General features: G+C 35.3%; 1 protein-coding gene across 2 annotated transcripts in view; it reads right to left on the reverse strand.

The window, feature by feature from the left end:
• The window catches only part of PKNOX1 (PBX/knotted 1 homeobox 1), a 36,874-nt gene extending 17,492 nt beyond the window's left edge, over positions 1 to 19,382 (reverse strand). Inside the window, exons 1-6 of one of the 2 annotated variants that reach the window (XM_070943483.1) lie at positions 19,312 to 19,382; positions 12,363 to 12,459; positions 10,757 to 10,918; positions 10,431 to 10,533; positions 2,879 to 3,009; positions 1,758 to 1,929 (exon numbers count right to left, since the gene is read on the reverse strand). In XM_070943483.1, coding sequence (XP_070799584.1) covers positions 1,758 to 1,929; positions 2,879 to 3,009; positions 10,431 to 10,481 — 354 coding nt within the window. In that variant the 5' untranslated portion in view covers positions 10,482 to 10,533; positions 10,757 to 10,918; positions 12,363 to 12,459; positions 19,312 to 19,382. The remainder of the gene's footprint in view (positions 1 to 1,757; positions 1,930 to 2,878; positions 3,010 to 10,430; positions 10,534 to 10,756; positions 10,919 to 12,362; positions 12,460 to 19,311) is intronic. The other variant, XM_070943485.1, reaches the window with a different exon arrangement.
• Positions 19,383 to 19,748: the final 366 nt, after the last annotated feature.

Raw genomic sequence — 19,748 nt, forward strand, 5'->3', positions numbered from 1 at the left:
GGACTCGGGGCGGTGCACAGCCAAAACTAAAATACATAACAATACAAAATTTAAAATTAATTAAAAGAATTATATACTTTGGCCCGAATTAAAACAGTGCGAATTAAAACCCATTAACAGATTAAAACTAAACAATTAATAACCATTAAAAACTAAAAAAGGGGGCGGGGTTCACGCCAGCCCTGCTTGCTGGAAAAGAAGAGTTTTCAGGGCACAGCGAAAGACCCGGAGATCCGATATCCTTCTTATCTCCAGGGGCAAATCGTTCCAGAGGGCGGGAGCTGCCACAGAGAAGGCCCTCCCCCTGGGGGTTGCCAGCCGACATTGCCTGGCCGACGGCACCCCGAGGAGTCCCTCTCTATGGGAGCGTACTGGTCGGTGGGAGGCTATATACTAATCTTTACAAGGTACCATACTTTATAAGTAACTCAGACAATTATAAATAAAAACATTATATATATTATCAAAAAGAAAGAAACAAAAATATTTCCTACATGGCTGGCTGTTGAATGTAATAGAAATGCTACAATTTAAAAGGAAAAAGGTAGCCTAGAAGACTTTTCCCTCCTCTTTAATGAAAACAACCACTGAGAGGATCTTTCTATTAATTTCACTTTAAATACCAAAGTCATCTGGAGAAGGCTTTTCTGAAAATCATACTATACTGCTACTCAAATTATACAACAGAATTCATATAAACCTTGTGTTTGACTTTCATAAAATAGATGGCTAATGCTGCTTTACTTGCAATTACAGGTAGTCTTTAGTTTTCAATTATTAGTTTAGTGACTGTTCGAAGTTACAACAGTACAGAAAAGCGTACTTTGTACACTGACACTGTGTAAGTGACATATGAACATTTTCCACATTTATGAACATTGCAGTATCCCCATGGTCACATGGTCAAAATTCAGATGCTTGGCAACTGGCATGTATTTATGAAGATTGCAGTATCCCAAGGTCATATGATCACCTATTATGACCTTCTGACAAGCAAAGTCAATGGAGAAGCCAGATTCATTTAACAACCATGTAACTAACTTAACAAATGCAGTGACTCACTTAACAACTGTGGCAAGAAAGGTCATAAAATGAGGCAAAACTCAATAACTGTCTTTGTTTAGCAATGGAAATGTTGGGCTCAATTATTGTCATAAATCGAGGACTACCTGAATATTATTTAACTTAACCAGTTCATTAAACATTAATTGGAATACAAATTTTGCTAGATTTTGCTTAATTGTCGTTTTTAAAAAGGCTTTATTTCAGTGCTTTCTGAATTCGTAGTTGTTTAAATAGATAGGCACTTTGCCACTTCATTTTATTCCCTAAATTAATCTACTTATCTAACAAAGAGAGGAAAAAAAGAAACTTCCTTGGGGGAACAATCTTTTGTACTAGGGGTTGTGGTAGTTTGTGGAGATGCATAGCTTGTTTATATGAGGAGATGGCCATATTTCTACTGTTTTATATGTTAGCTAATAAAAATCATTGGAGTTGGACAATCAAGAAATAATGGGAAAAGGTCAGTTTGCCAAATAACATTTGGAAATGTATGCAGAAATACTTCCTTTCTTTGATCCATATTTATGTGTTATGTTGCCCATGTTGGAAACAAAGGATACTTTATCCCAGGTTTCAAGGAATGAAATAAAGAGTCAAAATAAACATAATTTTTAAATAGCAAGATTTGTACAAATACAACAAAAGAAACATAAATTAATATGTCACTCTTTTCCTAAAATGCTTTTACTTACTAAATTATCTGTTTCTGGATCTTCACAAAAAAAGGGTTTTCCTTCCTTCTCCTGTTTCCTAACAAAGTTTTCAATATCTACATCAAAACTTGCAGATGTTGTGCCTTCTGAACCCTGTGTAGATTGTTCACATTTTTCAAATAACAGTGCTAATAAGGGAAACAGTGGATGCCTAGGAATTAAAGATGAGCAAACTATAAGACTAGAAATTGTAAGTCAACATGACAAAACATGTATAATTTAGACACTGCATACATAATAAAATAAATTACATTAACAATTAAGATGCTATGTATTCATGGCTAATCTAACCCGGAATAGAAAACTAATCTTTTGTTTGCTGTTTAAACCTGCACAACACTTAAACAGTGTTGTGCACTGTTGGGAAGAAACTATGGTATATTGCATTCTCAAGTGTAAACTTAATTTTTATTGTTATTTACTGTTGTTTTTTTTCTTGTTCCGAGCACCAAGAGTTTGCCCATGATTGTGGTGAGATACAAATATAATTAATGCAAACATTTTAAAATTTATATTCAAATAGAAACTCTTAATCTGAAATAAAAATCACAAACCTTACTTAAATAAATAAAATATGCACTATCTTATGCTACTTCACTGAGTTGTCAGTTTCACTTTAATAGAGCTTACTCACTTGTAAACATGCAGAACATTGACTTAGGTAAGTAATAAAATGGCTGAAAATACAACATAATAAAGAACTCAAAATACATAAAGTTTGTTGCTGTGCTTGCTGTTAAATGTTTGAGTTTAGGTAGCTTTTTAAGTACTGATTCTACATTGTGGGTGCATTGGGATCGGTACCTATTCTTTACTATACAATTTTATACTAGCATTGAATACAGGTATACCTGATCTTGCCCAAGAAAATAAAATTGCAGTAGTTCTCAATTTTGGCTAAAGTGGTGAAACATAGAGGAGTCTGGCTACGGAAAGGAAGAAGGCTTCAGAATCCTATCCTCTATTGAGTTTTGTATGGTCTCTTTCAACTGTGATGGTCTATTACATCCCAGAAACGTCATCCTTAGTTTGAGAACAATCACTCTACAGATTAAAGACAATAATATACTTTTCCACTTAAGATTGGTCAACAGTACTACCTGTAAATAGCCTGTTTGTCTGCATCCATCGGTGTCTGAGATTCAACTGGGGAAGGACTCAATCCTCCTGCATCTGTTTCTAAGCAGTTTGGATCTTGCTCAGTTTTTAATTCTGTTACTACTTGCATTTGCTGGAAAAGAAATATGCTTTATATTGCCAGCTGCACTGAAAATGGTTTGTTTTCTAAGCAAAGGGGAGAGAGCCTACTAAATGGCCAGAAAGTTGGTATGACTTGGCAACTATACAAAAAGTACAAACAATTAACAAAAATAGATAGATGGATATAGGCATATGATCTTTCTTATATCTTTTTTCAGTAATTGTGGTTGATCATAAATGGAAGATTTAAGCAATGGTAATAAAACAGACAGATCTCTTAACAATCTTTCTCTGTTTTGCTGTTGTTATGCAAGTATTTCATCCTTCATACATCAAAAAATACAAAGCTAAGGGATAAACAAATAAAAAACAGATTTGAAAAAAAAATGCTCAGGAAAGGAGTGAAAATGTTAGAAAGAAAGAGGAAAAGAAGGAAAACCGAAAAAGCATGACTTCCAAGCTTCTTTGGTACAGATATAGTACAAAATATATCAAACTCTTACTTGAAAATTAACATTTGTCCACATTATTTCCATAATCCCATATTTAATCATCAAAGCACAGATCAACTTTTAATTTCAGTTTTTCACAAAAAGTCCAGTAATGGTTCATATCGCTTTAATTACTATTTGTTAAGGAAACCATAACTGATATATTTAATTGCACCAAACTCTAAATATAAACTGGAATGGAAAATCCTAAACTCTAGTGTAGACCCATGCTTCTCAATTTTGGCAACTTTAAGGTGCATGGATTTCAATTCCCAGAATTCCCCAGGCGTCTTAAACTTGCCAAGATTGAAAAACGGTGATCCACAGATAAAGATTCTTCCATTCCTTTTTACTGGTTCCTACTTACTTATGAGCAATAATAATGCAAAATCCCCACTTCCACACCAGTCCAGAGCAACCACCATTTCCTCACTTACCTGCTTTCCAGCTCCATTCTCCTGCTTGCAGGGCAACAAAAGAAGACCATGTTACCAGTTTAAAAAACAACCTTCAGTCAGACCTTCCAACTTCTGGGGGGGGGGGGGAGAAAGATATCACGAAGTTGGAAGGTCTGTAGTTTTTTTTAAAGTGGTAGTCACATGGTCTTCTTTTGTTGCCCTGCATGCCAGAGAACTGAGCTGGAAAGCAGGTTAGTGAGGGAACGGTGGTTGTTGCAGGAGTTTGCAGGAACTCTCCAGGCTAAAAACTGACTGCAGGTGGTGGGGAGCAGCCTCCCAGCTGATCGGCTGGTTCATTCGCAGCCTCCCAGCTTCCCAGCTGATCGGGTCAGTCGGTTCATTTGCAGCCTCCTAACTGATCAGCGCAGCTCCCAGTCATGCCCCTGCAGCTTCCCCACCCTGAATGGCAACCCCCGGTGGGCGGGGCTGGGCCAGCCAGCAATTTAACAACCAGTTCGGCCAAAGTGGTGCGAACCGGTTGAATCCAAACACTAATTATGACACATGTGAAAATTTTTGGAAACTATTAATTCAATCAGTTAATACATCAACAGTTTAAATATGCTAGCTACATTGACTTGATCTAGATTTCTGCATATATGATTGTTTAATTTTATAAATTCCCCCCTCACCCCATTCCCCTATAAACTCATTTATCTATCTATAGCTTCAGTGAATTCCTTGTTAAAATCTTCTCAATGTATCTTCGCATAATAACTCAACTGTTTGTATTGTTTGTATTTCAACATTGGCATAAAGTTGGAATTGGGCAGAAAAATCCAAAGAGCATTTTTTGTACTTACCTAGGGATTCATAAACTGCAGGACCTCCTTAGCTGAATGTGTTAGGAGGTTCAGGCTAATGGATGGCAGATAATGATAATGATGATGATGATTATATCACTTTTATTCATTAAACATGAAACTCAGTCAACTGAACATTTAAAATTGTATCACAAATATCACTGGTGCTGATTGATATGGCTTGCTGCCAGCATCCTAGGTATCAAACAAGTATCTTCTTAAAATGTATGATATTCCGAGTAGCAGTTTTTTGCAGTTCCCCTGGTGTTATTGCAGGAAGCTGCAATTTCTTGATATATTTTGTAAAATTCTTGGACATGATACCACGTCCCGCGATGACAGTGAGTATCACTGTTATGTATTTCATCCATAATCATGTAGTTTCAATGGCCAGGTTGAGATATTTCGTGATTTTTTCCAGTTCCTTTTCTTTGACTCTGGTGTCTCCTGGTAGAGCAATATCAATATATTGTACACTTCGGTTTTCGACAACTGTGATATCTGGTGTGCTGTGTTCCAAATTTATTTTTTATTTTTATTTTATTTCGAATTTATATACTGCACCTTCTCCTGAGGGACTCAGGGTGGTGTACAGCCAGATAAAAACATACAATACAAACATTAAAAACAATTAAAAGGATATATATTAATTTGGCCCCAATTTAAGATAACAAACCAATTAAAAAATATTTTAAAATATGTTAAAAAATATGTTAAGCCAGCCCGGCTTGCTGAAAAAAGAAAGTTTTAAGGGCCCGGCGGAAGGCACCAAGGTCTTGGATTCTCCTTATCTCTGGGGGCAGCTGATTCCAGAGGGTAGATGCTCCCACAGAGAAGGCCCTCCCCCTGGGGGTCATCAGCCTACATGGTTTGGCTGAAGGCAACCCGAGGAGGCCCTCTCTGTGGGAGCGCACAGGTCGGTGGGAGGTCATTGGTAGCAGCAGGCGGTCTCGAAGATAACTAGGTCCTATGCCATGATGATCCGTCTGTATTCAAAAGTCCCACAAGATCTTCACCTTCTCATTTTCGATGACTTTTTCCACTTGATCATCCCATGACTTTTTGGATGCAGGTAAGTCATATTTTTTACATAATGACCAGTGGATTAATTTAGTAACTCGGTCATGTCTAGCTTTGTAATCAGTTTGCGCAATTTTGCTGCACTCACATATTAAATGTGAAACAGTTTCAACTTTGTCATTGCAATGTCGGTAGTTTGGATTGTCAGTGGATTTTTGTATCTTCGCTTTCATGGCATTAGTTTGTAGTGCTTGTTCTTGAGCAGCAAGTATTAAACCTTCCATTTCTTTCTTGATGGTTCCCATTTTAAGCTTTGCCCATGTCAGGTTGTTATCATATTTTCCTTCAATGTTTTCAAGTGCTGTCCATGCACAGCTTTGTTTTCCATCCACTTAATCTGTCATCCAGCTGTTTTTCCTTATATTCTGCCTTTGTTTCTGTTGTTTTTATAATGTTCTGTTTTCAGAGCTTTCAGCAATTTTTCTGTACTTTGATTCACATAGTCATTCAAATTCATTTTTCTTCTTCTACAGTTTGATGGATTTGCAATAGCCCTCTGCCCCCTATTCTTCTTGGCAGGTACAACCTGTCAATGTCAACCAAAAATAAGATCTCCCCGGATAATAAGGCCAATCAAGCTTTTGAGTGCATGTGCTAAAATAAGCCCCTCCCCCCTGAGAAAACAAGCCCTCCCCCAAAAAAGCGCTTGGCCTTATTTTTGGGGAAGTCTTATTATTTTGGGGCGCATGGAGCAAGACAGGGCTCTTCTTGCCATCTTACCTGATTTCCAGCTCTGTCTCCCTAACCCTAACCAGAGGAAATGGCGGGGATGGCTGTGCATGCATTTAAATATTTTCCGGGGGGCTTATTTTCCAGGAGGGCTTGTTTTCGGGGAAACACAGTAATATACAGAAAACAGCTGAGAAATTAGAAGGAGTGGTGGAAGTGACAAAGCTAAATAAAATACAAAAAGATAAAAATAAGTTAAAAACAGGCAAAAATACTGAAAAGACAGCAATAATAAATACTAAAAATCAAATAAATAATACCCTAAGAGCTTATAACAGAATAGAGGGTGGGGGAAAGGGAAGATATTTCAAAAATAATGAAAGGTCATGGATAGATATTCAAAAGATACAGCAGAAGGAGATAAAGGGTAAGACAGAGGGAACAATGAGTTTGTGTAAAAATGCTAGAAAGACATATAGGATTCTAAGAGAGAAACATAAAAGAATCCCTAAAAAATCAATAAATGATGAAATCCTAAAAGGCTGAGAGATGATTTTTTTTTAAAAAAAATTAAATTTATTTTTATATGCCGCCCTTCTCCGGCGGCTTACAATGCGTTAAGCAATAGCCTTCATACTTTTTTTTTTATTGCAAAAGTTTTACAATTACATTTTCACCCCTTTTTTCACCCCCCCACCTCCCTCCCCAAACTTCCCATCCTCCCTAACCCTCCCCCCACCAGACTTCCCTATTATGTACTCATAACTAATAACACTGATATATAAGCTTGAACCCATCCCTCCCCCTATATAATTTTTCCTCTTTGTCTCTTTACATTAAGATATTTCTAATACATTATTTTCAAATAAAAGCTATTTGATACTTTCTAGTTTGGTATTTGTTCTGAACATATTCTATCCACCTTTTCCATTCCCATTCATAAGTCTCTTGTGAACAATCTTTTAAATATGCTGAAATCTTCGCCATCTCTGCAAAACTAGCCATCTTCAAAGTCCATTCCTCGATAGTAGGCAAAGCTTCATTCTTCCAATATTTACCTATCAACAATCTTGCTGCTGTTATCATATACAATATCAGTTTTATTTCACCCCGTGTGAAACCCTTAACTATACCCAATAAAAACAACTGTGGAGAAAATTGAATTTTTTTCCTCAAAACATTCTGCATAGCCCACCAAATTTTTATCCAAAAAGCCTTAACTTTCCTACAAGTCCACCAAACATGATAATACGTAGCATCTAGACATTCACATCTCCAGCATTTTGGCTGAACATTAGGGTACATACATGACAACTTTTTAGGATCTAAATGCCATCTATAAAACATTTTATAAAAATTTTCTCTCAGGTTTTGCGACTGTGTAAATTTAACATTCTGAACCCAGATTTTTTCCCAAGTTTCCAGCATCACTGGTTCTTCAAAATTCTGTGCCCACTTAATCATACAATCTTTAACTAATTCCGTTTCTGAATCTCTTTCTAACAAAAGATTATAAAGCCTTTTAATATGCATTGGACCTTTCTCTCTTATATGTCTAACCAATTCTTCCTCATGCAACATAATACCAGTTTTTTGGTCCTCTTTCCATCTCAATTGTAATTGATACCTTCATACTTTTGTATATTTTATAAAATCAGCTTATTGCCCCCACAAACCAGGTCCTCATTTTACCCATGGAGTATGGATAGAGATATACTATTTTGCAATATAGTAACAATAGAAATAAGTGGCAAGTTTAAACTGGGAAAATAGTAGTATATAAGAAGACATATAATGGAATTTATTATAAATACCAGATACATTAAGATTAGGAGATGGAAGACTAGGATTAGGTATATTTAAAGGTATAATTATGATCAACAGGATGTAAAAAATATACAGGAAAATATAGTATTTAAAGACTATAAATTCAGAGGACTTAGATATAATCTTGGGACTGATTAAACTGATTCTATTGGTATTTATAGAAAGTTGAGATATTGAAAATGTGGTGGAACACCGAGTGATAAATTGGGAAAATAGTAAAATATTGATTGATACACAAAATAATATATTAGAATTATAATGAGCACATTAAGGCTAGAAGTTGGAGGACAAAAATTCTGTATATGTGATTGTATTATTACTGTGAGCACTGTGTGAAAAATATGTCAATCCAGTCATTACATTGTCCACAAAAAAATGTTGGTTGTTAAAGAAAAAGTGTGAATAAAACATATACCAAAAAAAAAAAAAAAAAATCTGTTTCCAATATGCGTAGGTATTTGTAACCATCATCCTTTGCTAATGCTTTCATGATGCTTCCATTTCCAGTTCTATTCCTTCTATTTTTTCCATTTTTCCTTGCTGCATGGATAATATAGCACATTTTTCAAGTCCAAAGTTAATTCTGATGTTGCTGCTGAACTTTGTTGAGTATTGATTCAAGTTCAGTGGGGCTTTTCGCATAGTTTTAAGTCATCCATGTATAGTAGATGATTTATCTGCCATGTGGGCTTGAGATTTGGTATCCCAGTTTTGTGTTTCATAGGATTATTGTCAATGGAATTAATGAGATGTTGAACAGTAGTGGTGAAAGTGAATCTTCACCTTGGAAGGTGAAGGAATCTTCACCTTGGAAGATTCCTTGTCTGATGTTGACTTCACCAATGTTCTCCCCATTTGCTGTTAGAACTGTTTTCCATTTTTGCATATTTGCTTTCAAAAATGTACATATATTTTTGTTGATTTCAAAGTTTTCCAGACAGGCGTTAATCCAGCTGTGGGGTAATGAGTCAAATGCCTTCTAGTAATTAATCCACGCCATATTTAAATTCATTTTTCTTCATTTTGCATTTTTAGTACCATTTTGTCAATGAGATTATTATTGTTGTTGTTGTTGTTGTTGTTGTTGTTGTTATTATTATTGATGTGCCAATGAGATTTAACTAAGCATCTTTCTTAGTTTGTAACACATTACAAATCCAAAGATATTACAGCCACTAATTTGTTTGGAATAGAAATCCAATCTTGTTACAGGGTAAAAAAGATTAGTGGTTTTCATTTCTAAGCAATGATAGCCCCTAGTAAAATGGCAGACTTCTATTAAAGTGCCATAATTCATTTTACAGTAAGTAATGGAAGAAAACAGATCAGTGAAAAAGAAAAAACCACAATTGAGAACCTCAACAGTATCCTTATTTGAAAACAAAAGTGTTATGATGAAAATAAAATCAATGTTGTTCATTCATTCATTCATGTAGGCACATAGATTTACGTAGGCACACATAATGACTCATAGTCTTAATAAAATATAACTAAAACAACTAAAAACCATACAAAAACAATTATTTAAACTAGATTTAAATAATAGCTGAATAGATTTATAATATTCAATACAATTTTTTTCCAGAATACTTAAGGCAAGGAAAAGAACTTAAGATTCCACCTTGGTTATATTCGCACTTCATGCCTACTCAGCTTTATTTTATTTTACTTTATTTTATAATCAACAATATACTGGTAGAATCTGATTGACTCTTCTTGCCAGAAGATTCAAACAATTGCAGAAAGTCTTTCAAGATATGATGAATGAATTTGATATGATAAGATATGATGAATGAATTTGGATTCTGGATCTTTAACCCCTTCACAATTCAATGTTGAAAAGAGACATTAATTGGTTGTTCGGCAAAGAAAATTATAAAATCAATTTGCATATTATACTAAACAAACCAGAAAGTATTCATTGTAATCTGTTTAACTATTGCTATTGGCAAGAAGAGTAAAGTAGACTGAGTTTATTTAACCTAGACTCATAAAGAGATAATATCCAATGTGGAATCTATAAACTGTGTAAAAAAGAAATGGATAATATACAAGTCAGAAGCATGATTTTTGTATTCTATAGGTAATTCATATCATATGAACTTTTGTAAAAAAAAGTCTTACTTGTTGCCCATCTTGATAGTTGTCTATACTTAATGTCTGTGTTGCCATCATGGTTACTGAGAGTTGCTTTGAAGTCAATTCATTTCTTAGTTCAATTTTTTTGCTGAAAAGAAACCATAAAGAATATTAGTATTTTTAAAGAAAATTATAGAATTGTTGAAATCTGTGTGCAGTTAAAAAATGTGTTCTTTCATATATATGCTTGTTATTGTCATAAAATACTGATAATCATAATTTTTGTCCAAATTGTACATGGGTTTTCACATGCCCAAATAAAATAGAAATGTACCACAAAAATATCTGAAAGAAAATAATGCAAAACCAACCTTTTGGGAATTAGGAAAATGTTCTTTCAGATTATTCGGTTGAATGAATATGGATACTGGTGCAGTCATGGGATCAGATGGTATAACAAACTGGTTCTTTTTAAATCCCTTCTAGTGTAGCACACTAGTATACACTCTTTCTCTCTGAAGACTGTTCAATGGCTAAACCAAGGAACAAAGATTCATGATGTTTCTCAACCACAAACTTTTGTATTTATATGTTGTCACATTTACAGGCACCCACCCATTTATAACTACCTTAATTCTTCTCTCACACATTCATCATATCTTTTAATTTACAAAAAATTGATTTACATGTCCAGCTCAGCTGTATATTTTCACCATGTGCTTTTGAAAATGGCCATATTCAGACTAGAAGTAGCCATTTTTGCTATGATAAGGGTGTTTTTTTTAATTACCACAGTTTATATCTGTGTAAGTATAGTTTGTATAATTTATATGGATGAGTCAGTCCACAGAGTTAGATAACAACCACTCTTTGGTGATGCCAAGCTACTATGTATACTGTAATAAGAGTAGGCAAAATAGGTAGTTTTTCAAAAAATTAAAGAAAACATGCAGATGTAGCAACATGAAAATATTCTATGTAAGGTAATATAAATTGGTTTAGAGCCATTAACTTATAGAAGAATCTGTATCCAATAATGGTGTTGGTGAAATAGCTCTTTCTTCACTTTGCTTTACACATTTTTAAAAACCTCCAAAATTCTCAAAAGTAAAGGAGCATTGAAGGAAGCAAGAATCTTCAGGGGTTCTTTTGCTCTGAGGTTGACATTCAAGAGATATATAAGTTGGAAACAAAACGAAAGAAAACAAAATAAAGAAATTATCAGCTCAGAAGGAACCACATGAATGTCATATCTGGTCAATACCAATGCAGGAAAATCTGTTTCACATTCAGATAATCATTTAACAGTTTTTAAAACAAAGAACTTTGTTTTATAGAAATATAATACTGTCAAATGGATATATTATCAGGAACCTTTTTCATCTATACCCATCAAGTGAGATATTGTCTGTGTCAATATCCATCACTGTAGTACTATTGTTTCTCAACTGGATAACTAAATCTCTCACCAAGCTGGCCATTGAGCCGTCTTCTCTCTTTCTGTGATGACATTATCGTCTTATTCTCAAAACAATAAGGTATTAATTACTAAAATTAGAAGGTTTTAAATAAACCTGCCCTGTATTTTTTAATTTTACATGGAAATATAATTCAAACAGTGAGGATCAGGATGCTATATTTTTTAAAGAAACAAGTTCTAGTGGTGAAAGGGATAAATATATCAATTAATATAATGTAGCAGCACACAAGAATATGAGCAGATTATCACATAGCACTTCTCTATTTTCAGTGACTCTCTCTGGAGACATTAATAGAAAAATCTTGCAATTGCAATCTTTAGGTACACGGATCTGCAAGATATTACACTGAAAATAATTTGGCTGTTGGCTAGTAAAGAAAATTCCAAGAGTCAGAACAATGGAATTTCCTCATTGGATTATTTTTGATATAATGACTCTGATCAGCAAGGTATTGGCTTTTGGATTTCTTTTTTGTCGTAAGATAAACAGTGCTTACCAATCAATGCTTTTCTCTCTTCTTAGCAAATAACGTCCAGCTTTTCAATTACTTGTCATACTACCCCTCTGGTATTCATTTCCTGGGAAGGGTATGCCTAAATAAGTAGCAGACCAATTTTCATTTAATTGAACTAGTTATAACCATAGAAGCAACAATTACTTTTTAACTATTTGACACTTCTAGTAAAATAATCTGTGGGAATATAGCCACAGAATTTCATCTTTAGTGGAAGAAGAAAAAGCCCAACCAGTACATAATTTTCTCCAAAAGTTCATATTGGAGATATTGGTCAAATAAAAATAAATGTGGGAAAAGAAAACATGTTACAATAGAAATTATAGATTTCAAAAAAAGTAGATGATTATAATAGAAGAATAAAAAATATTAGGAAAAGAAAAAAGTTTGCAGTGTTACATTTTTTTTTATATATTTAGAGAAACATGAAAAGAATGGTAGAAGAACATACATATGACTTTTGATACCATCATATTCTTTGGAGAAAATAATTTATATGCCTTTGCATGAGCAGGGAAATAAGAATAGCAGATTTAATTTATTTTCATTAAAATGGAAAACATTTTCAAAAAATGATGTAATGTTTAGTTCAGTCATAACTTATAATTTGAATTCTAAGTAGTACTATGTTCACAAGAAAAAAGAACATTCAAACTTGAAATTAGTTCCACAATTATATTTTTAAATTTTCAATTCACTTTCTGGTGACAAATTTTAACAACACAAGTGTTGTTATTGAAGTGTGTTGTTAAAAGTGTTGTTAAAAACTGAGTTGAGCTTGAAGACCTTAGCTGACATATGATAATGAGTCTTGATGTAGGTACTATGGATCCACTAATATCATGTACATATTTTTCCAACTTTATTGTGAGAGTTTTTTCCCCCTTTGGGTTGAATCTAAGATTTGCTACATCATCTTATTTGGAACTGATTCCTGTATTTTTACAACCAACAGGATGTGATTTCCACCAGTGAGTGAGCATGGAACTTTGCAGATTTCTCCAAACCATTGTTATTTGTGCTTTTGAATTTTATCCATTATCATAGCTTGGCTGCTGCACCATTCATTGTTTCATTTGTTATATTATCACAGATTGAAATACTAATATTTGCTGTAGGCAGAACATTTGGAAAACCTCTGGATTTTCCAAATCATTTTGAGGTAAGGTCCAAAATTCTGCACCATATAGCAACAGTACCTATAGTATTAATGATAAATATTTAAGCATATTGGTAACAATGCTTCCGCTGCTTTTTTTTCTTGCCAGAGGAACTGTGTCAATGCTTGATAGGCCAATTTGATTGTTGACATTGGCTATGGCAGATGGTTCTGTTTCTGGACAACAGAATTAAAGTATTAAAATTGTTCAACTTCAAACTTGCTCCATCAAAGTGGATGGCAAAGACTTTCAGTATGAGTGTGTGGATTATTAAGTAGAAAGGAAGATGCAATAGTACTGCACTCCACAGGCATTTTATCATGAACAGATTTCATGATTCCTTGTACAGCTGCTTCAGGAGGCTATTTTAGCAAGTTTATCTTCTGGAATTGGTGCCACTGAAAAGCACTTTCAAATGCTGTTGCAAACTCAACGAGCAGTGATGAGCCTCTTTTCACAAATGATATGTGCCTACAACAATTGTTATGATACACATATTTGGTACATCTTTTCTAGGACAGAAGTAATCTGGTTCTTGGGAGTAGTGGTTTTCATTCTGAAACTTTTTTTGGATTACTATATTTTCACAAATATCTTACCCTCAAATGAGAAAAGGCTAATAGGTTCCTTCTTAATTATATTAATGTCCATCCTGCTTGTTTACTACTGTAAATTGGGGTGCAAGAATTAGTATAGCAAATAGCAGCATTTAAAAATAGTGTAGACCAGGGGTGTCAAACTTGCGTCGTCACGGTAGTGTCACGTGACGTATTGGGACTTTTTTCCCCTTCACTAAACCGGGCAAATATATATATATTATTAAAAGAATGTGAATAAAAAACTAAATCCCACTAATGTGGAACATAAATTTAATATTTTCATTACTCTAAAATGTATTAATATTCAGCCTTTTATTCCAGAGCAAAGTTTTATTTATTTATTTATTCAATTTATATGACAAGGCACTTGACATAGTATTCTGGACAGTAAACAGCTGTTTGAAAATAAAAACATCAAAAACACACCTTGATGTTCTACTCTTGAAGCAGCATTCATATCTGTATCAATGCAACCCTCCCCATCCCGCAAAATGGTTGGATACATGGATAACATTAGTCCTGCAAATAACAAAGCCCTGTGCCATGAAGGGATTAGTAGGTGATAATCAGCACTTTGAAATACACCCAATAAAATTGGGCCTTATATCAACATTCCAGATAGAATTGCAAACAATTATAGATTCTTATTCAGAAATACTATTACATTGTATTTTTAAAAAGCAGCATTTCTGAATCCTTAAGAGAATTTGAAAAATGTTTTGCATAATTTAAGGATTTATGTCAAAACACCTTGTTATATTTGTGATCCAAATTAAACTCATTTACTCATTCCACAAAGCATTCATTGGTTATCCCAAAGGAAGCACATTTTGTGCATGTACACACATGCCCAGAAGATCTCAAGAGAGCCACTTAGTAGCCATACCTGGATCTGCTTCCTGAAGTTGCAGCTGCTCCAAAACACACAGCCACTGCTTTGAAGTACTCAGAATACACCTCTGCTGGGATGGCAGATGAAACAAAGCAGAAAATTGTCTTGCAGAATGATTTTCAGTACACAATTAAACAATTTTGACTTTGCCAGTGGGATGGGTGCAGCACAAAGCAAACAACTACAATGTTCCTTTCAAAGAGAGTAGCTGATAGTATTGTAAGTGAATTATACTTATTCTATTTGAATAGGAGTCTACCAATTATAAACAATGCCAAAACAAGTTACAGGTAGTCCTCAACTTATAACCATTTGTTTAGTGACCGTTCAGTTACAGCACTTTAAAAAGACTTAAGACCAGTTTTCACACTTATGACCACTGCAGCATCCCCATGGTCACATGATCAAAACTCAGGCACTTGGCAACTCACAGTCCTGAGGTCATGTGATCAAAATTTGTAACCTTCCCAGCCAGCTTCTGACAAGCAGTCTCAATGGGGGAAGCGAGATTCATTTAACAACCACATAATTCACTTAAAAACTGTAGTGATTCGTTTAATAACTGTGGGAAAAAGGTTGTAAAATGAGGCACAACTCTCTTTAACAACTTCCTCACTTAATAGAAATTTTGGGCTCAATTGTAGTTGCAAGTCAAGGACTATCTGTACTTTTACCTTCTTCAAGGAAGTAAATATTTTTTTTAGTGGAAATACAAACTGTTACAAGAAAAAAACCATTGTGTAATTTGGTTATTTTTTATTTTGATGCTGCCATTATACAATATCATGTTTGTGATAAGATTATATGTTACCATATTATGGAATTGTTCAAGCAGTTCGTTCAATTGATTTTACTTTGCAATAAATTACTGCTGCTTCAGGTCTTGCTCCTAAATGTGTGCTGAATACAGCATTTGTAAACTGATATGTCAAATCTTAATATGATTTAAGAAACCAAGGGTTGAACATCTGACTATAATATTTATATTCTCATTTAAGCACCATCTGAATTATTTGTGTGTGATCCCAACTCAAATAACCAATTGTTCAAGTAACTGAACCTTACCTCAAATCTGAAACTTAATTATGCTTTAAAAATATTTTATATTAACATTGAATGTAAAGTTGAAAGTAATATCATAAAATTACATTATTTTAATAAAATATCATAGGCAAATAGTGTGCAGAGTGATGTCAATTAGAATTCCCAAAAGAGTAGCTCAAAGTTGTAATTCTTAAGAGGGTAGGAAAATTACAATTGGAATATAACCATTACTGCCAAGAGTTTTATTTTAATTAAATTTAAGTAAAAAAATTGCTCTTTGGATGTGGTCATCAGCATACCACTCAAATATCAAATGTAAAGCCAATTCAATTTTTTAAAAACATGCTTTATACACAGCATTAAGAATAAAAAAAAACATGAGGCCAAGTAATTGAAACATTTAAAACAATTTGAATTTTTGTCTCAAGTAACAAGTTACAATAAAATAGTGTTGCAAAAGGATGCCAATTTATCGTTTTCTTGTACCTTCATTCCTAGCCGCATTGCCTTGTAATTATAACCAAGTCTTTAATGTACCCCTAAAATAGTTAAAAGATTGTGACTCTTATATAATAGTTTATATGCTTAACTATTATATAATAGTTAACACAAATTACAAACTGTGGAATTGAAACAGGAACTAGAAAATAAAAGTATATTTTAAGATGAACAATTAATTTACAATATGAAAATGACCATGAGGTAGGGTCCAAGCTAAAAGCAGTAAGACAAACAAACATAAAAACAGCAGGAATAACAATACTTATAATATATTGAACTTTTATGACACCTGACTCTCGTCAACTGGACAATTCACAACAACCAAACAAAGAAATGCATCACTTTTGAATTGTTTATTTATTATTAGATTGATATCCTGCCTTTCAAAATCAATTATCGGAAAATTAATGGAAATTCAATTGATTTCTGTTGTCCTATTATTTAGAACTGTCAATTTATAATTTGTTAGATATTCAATATTTTGCTTTCTTCAGTGAAATCAAAAATAAATTCCAACATGCAAGCAAAGTTTACTATTCTATGTAGGCATTGTATTATTGAAATTATGATGAAAAAAGCCATTTCTAGCCAACACTAAAATATAATAACTTGTAGCTTAGTAAAATTACCCACTCCTACAATCCTCGTTTCTTAGTACATGAATACTCAGGAATCTTTCCTTATTGTTCATCTGTATTTACCAGGACATTTAGTATTATGCAGTACTTTGAATTCAATCCCCAAGTTTTTTTTTACAAAAATGGTAGTACTTTTGCATCAATCCCAGATACAGCTGTTTTAAAATATTGCAAATCAATGCTACATTTTATTTCCACACATTCAAAGCAGCTACTGAAGATTGAATTTGAACATTTCATGGCCCTTTCAGCATTCTAAGCATCTTGGTTTCAAGACTTTATTCTAGCATCTAGCATTAGACGACTAAAAAATGCCATGTGTGACTCAATGTTTTCAAGAATGGGGGATTTCTTCAGCCTTATATATATTCTTGGTGCCACCGGCCTCCACTTGTCTATCAAAAGATGAACCCAATTCTCACCGAGATTTCAAGAACTACTGATGAACCATTAAGTAAAATTATTTGAGTAAGAACTTGGTTGTAATGCACTGTATTATTCTCCCAGCTGAAAAAAATTTATACAAAATTAGATAATACACACCCATCCGCTGTATTTATGAATATTAAAGTTCCATTTTTTTCCCAAGCAGAAAATTTGTGATCTGAAAAAAATCTTTGATATTTTAGTGTAAAAACTGTATGCATGTAAAATGGTCATGTGTGCAATAAATTGGAAATGTCGCTTTGATTATTAAAGTTCTATTACTGTAGGTAAATTTAAAGATTTGCACCTAGCATTTATACTATCATGAATCCTTCGAAATCTGTGTTTAAACTAATTCTGCAGCATCATTTATATTATTGCTGTTCTTGGTACACAAAATCAAAATAAAGGAATCTAAAACTTCAAATGTGCATATTGGGATAAGGTTCTTAGTATAACTTTGAAAGATACAGTTTGCTCACTCATTTAAACGCTTAATGTTTTAACTAATGAACTGGAAAACTAGCATTCTTTTTCAAGTTGCAATCTTCATCTATCACAATAAACACGGTTAGTGGTTATCACAAAATGTTTACCAATATCAAACAGGGCAAGAAGTACACATTATCTGCTCACATACTCAACACTTAGTACTTGAATCAAAGAATAATTCGTATTTCCAGGTCTGCCAAGTTCTGGCATTAACGTCATTTAGTGCCTTTTTCAATTTAGCCAGGGGATACAAATTCGTGGGAGACTGTCTGCTGGTTTGAAAATGTATTGTAAGATTCTCTTCTCCCTTTTGAGAAGTGGGGTGGAGAGTATGCGAATATATATATATTCCTGATTTTTGCGTGACTGAAAACAGGTCGCCAAGCAAACACCCAAAAACGGCTCAGAAACAAAGCAGCGATAGAGGTCCCCTCCACGTTTATTGTTGACAACCAGATTACAATAACAACAACCCCCTCGGATGCCCCAATATTTCAACTATGAATCCCCCCCCGTCAGTTCACGTGCAAAAGGGGGATTATTTCAAGCTCCGAAAAAGCAGCTGCGAACCTGTGGAAAAACGGGGGGGGGGGGAAAGGGACGTGGAGGGCTTTTCTCAGGGGCCCAAGCGAGTTAGAAAAAGAAGCGAGCGAGGAAAAGCGGCTGTAGGGGAAACCCCGCTGAATGTTCAATTCCTCTTCCACTTCTCCATGTCTACAGGAATGCCCCCGAAACGGCCCCTTTAAATACCGCCCTCGCGGTTCCCCCATACGCCCACCCGTCGCACCACGAACAGCTGCTGCCCTTTTCTCTCCCCCTCCCACATCGAAGCGCGCGACACCGCCCCCGCCTCGGTGTGTGTGCGCGCGCCGCCGCCGCCGCCGCCACCTCCTCTTCCTACAAAAGCAACGGCCAGTCGGCGGCTGTTCCAGAAACTTCCTCACTCCCCCTCCCTTTCCTTCCTCGCTCCAGACCGCCGACGCCCCTAACCCCCCTCCGAGTAAGTTACGGTGCCTATGCCCCTATCCCGCTTTTCCATGTGGCGGGTTCACCTCCCCCTATGTTCCCCCACATCCCGGATCTATTGGCGCAACTGAGCCAAGCCGGCCGATACTGGCGGCGGGCGCGCCGTGATGGATGGCTGGCTGGCTAAGAGCAGGTTTGAGTGACAGCGCTTACCTGGGTGCCAATCTTCGTCACACTGACAAGCGGCTGCAGCAATCGGGACCCGCACCGCCGCGACGCGCGTCACCACGCATACATGAGCTCGACCAATCGCAGGACGCGCCAGGCGAGACGACAACACGCTTCGAAAGACGCCTCATCAATATTCAGCAAGGGAGCGGGGCACGTCGTGTTTTTAGATACGCCCACTCCGAGGAGCGCCATACTGAAGGGGCGGGGCGGCAAGATAAGTACCATCCCCCTGGGTCTGGGCGCGAGGCTGAATTGCCTTTATGAATACTCATTAGGTTGGGGGAAGGTGCCTCCCACCTCTCTTAGCTTGAGAGGTGGAAGAAGTTTCCTAATAGCGCCGCTGCGGATTTGATGGATAAAGCGCCTGAAACGCTCCGTTCCTTGGCGCCATCGATTCGGGCCGAAGGCGCTTGTGACGT

Source organism: Pituophis catenifer, unplaced genomic scaffold (assembly GCF_029215685.1).
Source record: "Pituophis catenifer annectens isolate HBS135680 unplaced genomic scaffold, rPitCat1.0.hap2 SCAF_4, whole genome shotgun sequence".
In the NCBI taxonomy this organism is placed as follows: Eukaryota; Metazoa; Chordata; class Lepidosauria; order Squamata; family Colubridae; genus Pituophis; species Pituophis catenifer.